At 46.8% G+C, this 10,725-nt stretch overlaps 1 protein-coding gene across 1 annotated transcript; it reads left to right on the forward strand.

Annotated features, from left to right (window-relative positions):
* Positions 1-376: 376 nt before the first annotated feature.
* Positions 377-9,063, forward strand: pfdn2 (prefoldin subunit 2). The gene is made up of 3 exons (XM_070873714.1): positions 377-563; positions 7,050-7,173; positions 8,590-9,063. Exons 1-3 carry the CDS (start codon positions 403-405, stop codon positions 8,755-8,757), a joined length of 453 nt encoding a protein of 150 aa, XP_070729815.1. The 5' UTR covers positions 377-402; the 3' UTR covers positions 8,758-9,063.
* The last annotated feature ends 1,662 nt before the right edge of the window (positions 9,064-10,725 follow it).

A 10,725-nucleotide genomic window follows, 5' to 3' on the forward strand; every position in this document is an offset into this window, starting at 1 on the left:
GGAGCCACTTCATTTCAAAAATAACAAACGCTAAATCGTCTCATAAAACGCCACATTTATCCTTGTAATCCTATTAAAAGCAGTAATGCATGCTTCAAAGTTAGAAATAAATCGAATTGATTCAAAAGTAAAACAGTTAGCTGAAAGGGGTCCTGATGGTGGATCAGGCGACCGCTGGCCGCCTGATTGAATTATTCCAAATTAAATTAAATGGGTAAACTCGATGGTTTGGGATTTTAGAAGCAGCTTATAAATCGAAGACGATTTAATTCTGTCGAACAAGGTGGGGTGCAGAGTTAGTGCCGGGTTTTATTCGCGCAGGACTGGCAGGTTTCCGGGAAGACGACTCCACGAGGCTATATAAGGAGTGGTGGCGGCGGGCGGGGTTTAGTGCGCCGCAAGATGGAGGGTACGGTAGTGGGAGGAGGATATTTGCGTTCCGGCTCCGCAGCGGGGGGCCAGAGCCCTGAGCAGGTGCTCGCCGGCTTCAACCGCCTGCGGCAGGAGCAGCGCGGCCTGGCCGGCAAAGGCGCCGAGCTGGAGCAGGAAGCGGCCGAGCACGGGTGAGGGAGCAGGCGTGAGGAAGGTGGGGGTGGGGGATTATGTGGCAATGGCTCAATGAATACTTTGGGTCTGTTTTCACAAAAGAGTCGGCGATGCAGACATTGCAATCAGGGAGGAGGCATGTGAAATATTAGATGAAATAGAGAGAGAGAGAGAGAGGAAGTATTAAGGGGCTTAAGAGCTTTGAAAGTGGATAAATCCCCAGGCCTGGATGAATTGTATCCCAGGCTGCTAAGAGAAGCAAGAGAGGAAATTGCAGAGGCTCTGACCATCATTTTCCAAACCTCTCTGGCTACAGGTGTGGTCCTGGAGGACTGCTAATGTGGTACTTTTGTTTAAAAAGGGAGAAAGGGATAGACCGAGTAATTACAGGCCAGTCAGCCTAACCTCTTGGTGGGAAAATTATTGGAAACAATCCCGAGGGACAGGATAAATCTTCATTTAGAAAAACACGGATTAATCAAGGACAGTCAGCATGGATTTGTTAAGGGAAGGTCATGCCTGACTGACTTGATTGAATTTTTCGAGGAGGTAAACAGGAGGGTCGATGAGAGCATGGCGTATGATGTAGTGTATATGGATTGTAGCAAGGCTTTTGATAAGAACATAAGAATTAGGAACAGGAGTAGGCCATCTAGCCCCTCGAGCCTGCTCCGCCATTCAACAAGATCATGGCTGATCAGGCCGTGAACTCAGCTCCACTTACCCGCCCGCTCCCCATAACCCTTAATTCCCTTATTGGTTAAAAATCTATCTATCTGTGACTTGAATACATTCAATGAGCTAGCCTCAACTGTTTCCTTGGGCAGAGAATTCCACAGATTCACAACCCTCTGGGAAAAGAAATTCCTTCTCAACTCGGTTTTAAATTGGCTCCCCCGTATTTTGAGGCTGTGCCCCCTAGTTCTAGTCTCTCCGACCAGTGGAAGCAACCTCTGCCTCTATCTTATCTATCCCTTTCATTATTTTAAATGTTTCTATAAGATCACCCCTCATCCTTCTGAACTCCAAGGAGTAAAGACCCAGTCTACTCAATCTATCATCATAAGGTAACCCCCTCATCTCCGGAATCAGCCTCATGAATCGTCTCTGTACCCCCTCCAAAGCTAGTATATCCTTTCTTAAGTAAGGTGACCAAAACTGCACACAGTACTCCAGGTGTGGCCTCACCAATACCCTATACAGTTGCAGCAGGACCTCCCTGCTTTTGTACTCCATCCCTCTTGCAATGAAGGCCAACATTCCATTCGCCTTCCTGATTACCTGTTGCACCTGCAAACTAACTTTTTTTGGGATTCATTCACAAGGAGGAGTCCGTGTTCCATGTTTTTATTGAGTGCACGAGGTTGCAGCCCCTGTTCCATTATTTGAAGGGGCTGCTCCTGAAATTCTGGCTGCACTTCAGTCCCACTCTCCTGATCTTTGGGCACCCTGTGCGGAGGGGAGCGGGTAGATCCGAGGGCCTCCTCGTAGGACTGCTCCTGGGCACGGCCAAGGGTGCCATCAGCCGGCCCAGGCAGCAGGCGGTCGAGGGGGTCGTTCAACCTGACTGCCTGCCTCTCTTCCGCTCTTACATCCGGTCCAGGGTGTCCTTGGAGATGGAGCACGCGGTGTCCACCGGTACGCTCGCGGCCTTCCGCGAGAGGTGGGCACCGGAGGGACTGGAGTGCATCATCACGCCCGGCAACCAAATTTTAATTTGATTTTACGTTTTAAAGTTTAATTTGTTTTAATTGCCGGTGCTTTTAGTGTCCCCCTCCCCTTTTATAGGGGGCACTGGAAAAATTTGATTTTAGCGCCCCAAAAAAAACCAAAAACCAAAAGCCAAAAAAAAAAAGGGGCCTTGAAAATGTCTGCTGTGTCACCCAGGTCGGGTGGCATGGTTTTAATGTTTTATGTTTTGCAGGTAAACTCAAAAGAGTTTCATGCACAAGGTCTTAAAAAAAAACACAAAAAAAGATACAAAAAAATGGGCGTTGTAAATGTTTGGTGCGTCCCCCAGATCGGGGGGCCACGATTTAATGTTTTTGTTTCCCCCAAAAAGAGTTTCATGCACAAGGACCCCCAGGTCCCTCTGCACCGCAGTATGTTGTCATTTCTCCCCATTCAAATAATATTCCCTTTTACTGTTTTTTTTTCCCAAGGTGGATGACCTCACATTTTCCGACATTGTATTCCATCTGCCAAACCTTAGCCCATTCGCTTAACCTATCTAAATCTCTTTGCAGCCTCTCTCTGTCCTCTACACAACCCGCTTTCCCACTAATCTTTGGGTCATCTGCAAATTTTGTTACACTACACTCTGTCCCCTCTTCCAGGTCATCTATGTATATTGTAAACAGTTGTGGTCCCAGCACCGATCCCTGTGGCACACCACTAACCACCAATTTCCAACCTGAATAGGACCCATTTAACCCGACTCTCTGCTTTCTGTTAGCCAGCCAATTCTCTATCCATGCTAATACATTTCCACTGACTCTGCGTACCTTTATCTTCTGCAATAACCTTTTGTGTGGCACCTTATCGAATGCCTTTTGAAAATCTAAATACACCACATCCATCAGTATACCTCTATCCACCATGCTCGTTATATCCTCAAAAGAATTCCAGTAAATTAGTTAAACATGATTTCCCCTTCATGAATCCATGCTGCGTCTGCTTGATTGCACTATTCCTATCTAGATGTCCTGCTATTTCTTCCTTAATGATAGTTTCAAGCATTTTCCCCACTACAGATATTAAACTAACCGGCCTATAGTTACCTGTATTTTGTCTGCCCCCTTTTTTAAACAGAGGCATTACATTAGCTGCTTTCCAATCTGCTGTTACCTCCCCAGAGTCCAGAGAATTTTGGTAGATTATGACGAATGCATCTGCTATAACTTCCACCATCTCTTTTAATACCCTGGGATGCATTTCATCAGGACCAGGGGACTTGTCTACCTTGAGTCCCATTAGCCTGTCCAGTGCTACCCCCCTAGTGAAAGTGATTGTCTCAAGGTCCTCCCTTCCCACATTCCTGTGACCAGCAATTTCTGGCATGGTTTCTGTGTCTTCCACTGTGAAGACCGAAGCAAAATAATTGTTTAAGGTCTCAGCCATTTCCACATTTCCCATTATTAAATCCCCCTTCTCATATTCTAAGGGACCAACATTTACTTTAGTCACTCTTTTCCGTTTTATATATCTGTAAAAGCTTTTACTATCTGTTTTTATGTTTTGCGCAAGTTTACCTTCGTAATCTATCTTTCCTTTCTTTATTGCCTTCGTAGTCATTCTTTGCTGTCGTTTCCCTTCTTGTCTATCTTTCCAAATCGTCAGATACCCCTGTATGTTTAATTCCCAGTCTTGGCCCCCCTGCAACCACATTTCTGTAATGGCCACCAAATCATACCCATTTGTAATGATTTGTGCCGTCAACTCATTTACTTTATTTCGAATACTGCGTGCGTTTAGGTAGAGTGTTTTAATACTGGTTTTTAAATCATGATTTTTAGTTTTGACCCCTCTTGCAGCCCATTTACATTCAGTGGCCCATTTTGTTTTTTGTCTTGGGTTTCTCTGCCCTCCACTTTTACCATCTCCTTTCTGTCTTTTGCTTTTGTCTCCTTTTTGTTTCCCTCTGTCTCCCTGCATTGGTTCTCATCCCCCTGCCATATTAGTTTTACTCCTCCCCAACAGCACTAGCAAACACTCCACCTCGGACATTGGTTTCGGTCCTGCCCAGGTGCAGACCGTCCGGTTTGTACTGGTCCCACCTCCCCCAGAACCGGTTCCAATGCCCCACGAATTTGAATCCCTCCCTGCTGCACCACTGCTCAAGCCACGTATTCATCTGCGCTATCCTGCAATTCCTACTCTGACTAGCCCTACTCTGATAAGGTCTCACATGGCAGACTGGTCACAAAAGTAAAAGCCCATAGGATCCAGGGCAAAGTGGCAAGTTGGATCCAGAATTGGCTCAGAGGTAGGAAGCAAAGGGTAATGGTTGATGGGTGTTTTTGTGACTGGAAGGATGTTTCCAGTGGGGTTCTTGCTTTTTGTGGTATACATCAATGATTTAGAGTTGAATGTTGGAGTATGATTAAGAAGTTTGCAGATGATACTAAAATAGGTTGTGTGGTTGATAATGAAGAAGAAAGCTGTGGACTGCAGGAAGATATCAATCAACTGGTCAGGAGGGCAGAACAGTGGCAAATGGAATTTAATCTGGAGAAGTGTGAGCTAATGCATTTGCGGAGGGCTAACAAGGAAAGGTCGGACACTGAGAAGTGTAGAAGAACAAAGGGACCTTGGAGTGCATGTCCACAGATCCTTAAAGGTAGCAGGACAGGTAGATAAGGTGATTAAGGTTAAGGCATACGGAATGCTTGCCTTTATTGGCTGAGGCATAGAATACAAGAGCAGGGAGGTTATGCTTGAACTGTATAGAACAATAATTAGGCCACAGCTTAGAGTACTGTGTGCAGTTCTGGTTACAGGAAAGATGTGATTGCACTGGAGAGGATACAGAGGAGATTTACGAGGATGTTGCCGAGAGTGGAGAATCTTAACTATGAAGACAAATTTGATAGGCTGGGTTGGTTTTCCTTAGAACAGAGGAGGCTGAGGGGAGACCTCATTGAGGTGTATAAAATTGAGGCGCCTAGATATAGTCGATGGAAAGGGTCCATCTCCCTTAGCAGAGGGGTCAACAACCAGGAGGCATACATTTAAAGTAATTAGTAGAAGGATTTGAGGGGAAATTTCTTCACCTGGAGGGTGATGGGGGTCTGGAACTTACTGCCTGAAAAGGTGGTAGAGGCAGAAACCCTCACCACATTTAAAAAGTACTTGGATGTACACCTGAAGTGCTGTAACCTACAGAGCTACGGACCTAGAGCTGGAAAGTGGGATTAGGCTGGATAACCTCTTGTTGGCCGGCATGGACACGATGGGCCGAAATGGCCTCCTTCCATGCTGTAAATTTGTATGATTACTGAGGGAGGAGGAGCAGGGAGGGATTACTGAGGGAGGAGGAGCAGGGAGGGATTACTGAGGGTGAGGTACAGGAGGTGGGAGGGATTACTGAGGGTGAAGTACAGGAAGTGGGAGGGATTACTGAGGGTGAGGTGCAGGAGGAAGAGGGTGAAGGAGGGATTACTGAGCAGCAATTAATCAATTTATTAAATATCGAATTAATTAAGAGTAGCAGTTGGTCAGTTAAATTGAAATGGTCAATTATTAGCTGGAATAAATTAAATAGGAATTAAACCATTAATAGTAGGAATGAATTAAATAGAACTGGTTCAATGGAAGAGCACAAGGGAGGGATTACTGGGGGTGAGGGAGGGATTATGGAGCAGAAGGAGGGAGTGAGGGATTATGGAGCAGCAGTTAATGAAATAAGGAACTGGTTCAATTAGGAATTGACTACTAAATAAAATAGTAGGATTTAGCTATTATTAGCAGGAATTGGTTCAATCAAATATGAATTGGTTCTAGTATCAGCAGGAATTAATCAATTAAATGTCGGAATTAATAAGTTACATTGGAATTTGTTAAATTAAAGAAGAATTGATCGATGAAGTGGGAATTCATAAATTAATCAATTTGCAGGAATTCACTTTAAAATAGGAATTAATGGGGATTAATTAGAGAATTGTTCAATGAAATAGGTATTAATCAATGAAATGGGGATTGGTTCAATTATTAGCCAGAATTAATGAATATTAAAAAGCAGGAATTAATATATTAAATGTAATTAATTAAATTTAGGAATTAATCAAATAGAAATTGGTTCAATGAACTGAATGTAGGTATTAAATACCAGGACTGAATCAATAAATGGACAGGAATTGGCTCATTAGCTGGAACTAATCAATTGATTAAATGTAGGAATCAGTTAAAGTTGGGAATGAGTGGTCTGCCTCTGGGGGTGGGCCACAGTTGAGGCCTTCCGCACTGGAGGGACAATTCTCATTTAATTTGTGTCCCTTTGAGCTTCATTGTTAATTCACAGGTTTTATTTAAAAAGGAGGCACAGACTTGACTTCAAATTGGCAATTGCCGGCATTAACAGAGTAGGTACTTGTAGCTCGCGTATGGCTCGAACAGGTGTGGGTCTGCTGCTCCAGAGTGTTTCTGAGAGGATGAAGGGGAATTAATTAATTAAATAGGATTTGACTGAATTATTAACAGGAATTAATCAAATATGAATTGGTTCAATTATTGGCAGATATCAATTAATTAAAATGAAGGGCGGGGGAGAAGAGTGGGACTACCAATTCAACGGGACGAATGGCCTCCTGTGCTGTACTGTTCTATGATTCCATATCTGATTTCAGCTCTCATCTTATCAGTTGGGGTGTGATGTCGATAACCGTGCAGAGTTGTGGTCGGCACTGGTGCAACATTGCAACATCTGGTGGGCTTTTCGATCGAAATGCAAGTTGTAGCTGTTTTAACCTTGTGTTCCCATCTTTCTCTTCCCCCCGCCGCCCCAGACTGGTCATTGACACTCTAACAGAAGTCGATCCAGGCCGCAAGTGTTTCAGGATGGTTGGAGGTGTACTGGTGGAAAGAACCGTGAGGGAGGTCCTTCCAGCCCTAGAGAACAACAAACAGCAGGTAACTAGGTTGCAGACAAGAGGGGAGGGGGTGTCCTGGGGGGAAGATAGTCAGGACTGCTCACACTAAACGTGACACACCCACACACATGGGGCGATTGCACTTGCACTCCAAGATTGTGTCAGTCCTGGAGCACTCTTGCCTCTAAGTCAAAAGATCATGGGTTCGAGTCCCACTCCAGAGACTTCAGCACAGAAATCTAGGCGAAACACTCTGCCAGCACCGAGGGAGCGCCGCACTGTCGGAGGGGCAGCACTGAGGGAGCGCCACACTGTCGGAGGGGCAGCACTGTCGGAGGGGCGGTACTGAGAGAGTGCCACACTGTCGGAGAGGGAGCGCCGCACTGTCGGAGGGGCAGAGCCGAGGGAGCGCCGCACTGTCGGAGGGGGAGCGCCGCACTGTCGGAGGGGCAGAGCCGAGGGAGCGCCGCACTGTCGGAGGGGCGGCGCAGAGGGAGCGCCGCACTGTCGGAGGGGCAGTCTTTCAGAAGAGACCTTAAATTGAGACCCTGTTTGCTCTCGGGTGGATGTAAAAGGTCCCACGGCTATTATTGGAATAAAATGATCCCCTCATACAACAGCGACCAAACTTCAAACGTACTTCATTGGGTGCTGTGCACTTTGGGACTGCACAATAACTGGGAGGATACTGAGTCTTGTGTAGGAACGGCGGAACCTTGGAGTATATGTCCACAAGATCCTTAAAGGTAGCAAGACAGGTCGATAAGGTAGTTAAAACCCGTACAGAATGCTTGTCTTTATTAGCCAAGGCATAAAATATAAGAGCAGGAGGGTTATGCTTAAACTGTATAAAACATTGGTTAGGCCACAGCTAGAGTACTGCGTGCAGTTCTGGTCACTACATTACAGGAAAGATGTGATTGCATTGGAGGGGCTCCAGAGGAGATTTGAGGATGAATCTTAGCTATGAGGAAAGATTGGATAGGCTGGGTTTCTATTTGTTGGAGCAGAGGAGGCTGAGAGGAGACCTCATTGGGGTGTATAAAATTATGAGGGGTGTGGATAGAAAGGACCTATTTCTCTTGGCAGAGAGGCAACAACCAGGGGGCATAGATTTAAAGTAATTGGTAAAAGGTTTTGAGGGGAAATTTCTTCCCCCAGAGGGTTGTGGGGGTCTGGAACTCACTGAAAGGATGGTAGAGGCAGAAACCCTCACCACATTTAAAAAGTACTTGGATGTGCACCTGAAGCGCTGTAACCTGCAGGGCTCCGGCCCGAGAGCTGGAAAGTGGGATGAGGCTGGGTAGCTCTTTGTCAGCCGGCGCGGACACGATGGGCCTCCGTCCGTGCTGTAAATTTCCCTGATTCTATCCGGAGGTTGTGAAAGATGCTGCAGAAATGCAAGTTAATTCTTTTTAATCTCCCCCCCCCCCCCCCCCCCCCCCCCCCCCCACAGCTGATGAAACTGATCGAATCTCTGAACACCCAAATGCTCAACAAGGGCCGGGAGCTGAACGAATACCGTGAGAAGTACAACATCCGGCTGATGAATGAGGAGGAGAAGGCTGCCCGGGAGAGCGAGTCCGGGAGCCGGACTGGGGGCACTGGAGTCCTTGTGTCCTAGGGCGGGGTCAGTGCCCCCACACCCCAGGACCCGCCTCCCCTGCATAGGGAGCAGAGAAGAGAGTCTCGAGAGCAGGGCGTCGTCACATGCAGCGGCTCTCCGACTTTGGGGGTGGCGTCTCGCTCCAGCGCTCCTCCGGGGACCTTGGGCGGGCGGGCACTTGCCGAGCCTGTGACCGATCTTACCCCTGTGTTTCCATCGCCGTTCATCCTTCCCCCACCCCCCTATCCTGCGGACTCCTCGAACGTGTGCCAGTGTTTGTTTATTGCATTGTCTAATGTTGATTAAAGTGTTGCGTGACTGCGAGCGAGGGATCTTGCTGCCCTCTGATTTGTTCCTCGTCTGGGTGAACGTCGCTCTCCCAACGTTTCACAGCACAGAAACCTGCCGTTCAGCCCATCTGCTCCGTGCCCGCCTCCTCCCACCCCCCTGCTTCATCTCTCTCTCCCTGCACAAGTCCTCTATTCCTCTCGCCCTCGCGTACCTACCTTACTGCCCCCAAAATCGCAGAAGCATACATGCAACAGAAGGCCATTCGGCCCATCGTGCCTGTGCCGGCTCTGTGAAAGCGATTCCAATTAGTCCCACTCTTTCTCCCCTCCCCCCATGTTCTCTCCCCGTAACCCATTGAATGTTACCCCTTCCCAGTATTTATCCAATACCCTTTTGAAAGTTGTTATTGAATCTGCTCCCACCGCCCTTTCAGGCAGCGTGTTCCAGATCACAACAACTCTCCGCATAAAAACATTCTCCCCATCTCCCCCTCTGGTTCTTTTGCCGATTATCTTCAATCTGTGTCCCTCTGGTTACCGACCAACCGACCCTCTCGCCACAGTCTCTCCTTCTTTACTCTTATCAAAACCCTGTAATTTTGAACACCGATCAAATTTCCCCCTTAACCTTCTCAGCTCTACGGAGAACAACCCTAGCTTTTCTGGTCTCTCCACTGAAGTCCCTCATCCCTGGCACCATTCTGGTCAATGTCTACACCCTCTTCAAGGCATCCTTCATGGTGCGGTGCCCAGAATTGGGCCACAATAATCCAGCTGAGACCTAACCAGTGTTTTATAAACAGTTTATGTCCTCGCTTTTGCATTCCGCCTCTTGATAAAGCCAAGGATCTTATGAGCTTTCTTTTAAACAACCTTCTCAACTTGCCCTGCCTCTTTAAATGAACATAAGAAATAAGAGCAGGAGTAGGCCATACGGCCCCTCGAGCCTGCTCCGCCATTCAATACGATCATGGCTGATCCGATCATGGACTCAGCTCCACTTCCCCGCCCACTCCCCGTAACCCCTTATCCCCTTAACGGTTAAAAAACTGTCTCTTTCTAAAATTTATTCAATGTCCCAGCTTCCACAGCTCTCTGAGGCAGCGAATTCCACAGATTTACAACCCTCTGAGAAGAAATTTCTCCTCATCTCAGTTTTAAATGGGCGGCCCCTGATTCTAAGATTATGCCCTCTAGTTCTAGTCTCCCCCATCAGTGGAAACATCCTCTCTGCATCCACCTCGGCAAGCCCCCTCATAATCTTACACGTTTCGATAAAATCATATCTCATTCTTCTGAACTCCAATGAGTAGAGGCTCAACCTACTCAAGCTTTCCTCATAAGTCAAACCCCTCATCCCCGGAATCAACCTAGTGAACCTTCTCTGAATTGCCTCCAAAGCAAGTATATCCTTTCATAAACATGGAAACCAGTACGCAGTATTCCAGGTGTGGCCTCACCAATACCCTGTATAGCTGTAGCAGGACTTCCCTGCTTTTATATTCCATCTCCTTCGCAATAAAAGCCAAGATACCATTGGCCTTCCTGATCACTTGCTGTACCTGCATACTAACCTTTCGTGTTTCATGCACAAGTACCCCCAGGTCCCGCTGTACTGCAGCACTTTGCAATCTTTCTCCATTTAAATAATAACTTGCTCTTTGATTTTTTTTTCCTGCCAAATGCATAGATTCTA

Source organism: Pristiophorus japonicus, unplaced genomic scaffold, assembly GCF_044704955.1.
Source record: "Pristiophorus japonicus isolate sPriJap1 unplaced genomic scaffold, sPriJap1.hap1 HAP1_SCAFFOLD_556, whole genome shotgun sequence".
Lineage (NCBI taxonomy): Eukaryota > Metazoa > Chordata > Chondrichthyes > Pristiophoridae > Pristiophorus > Pristiophorus japonicus.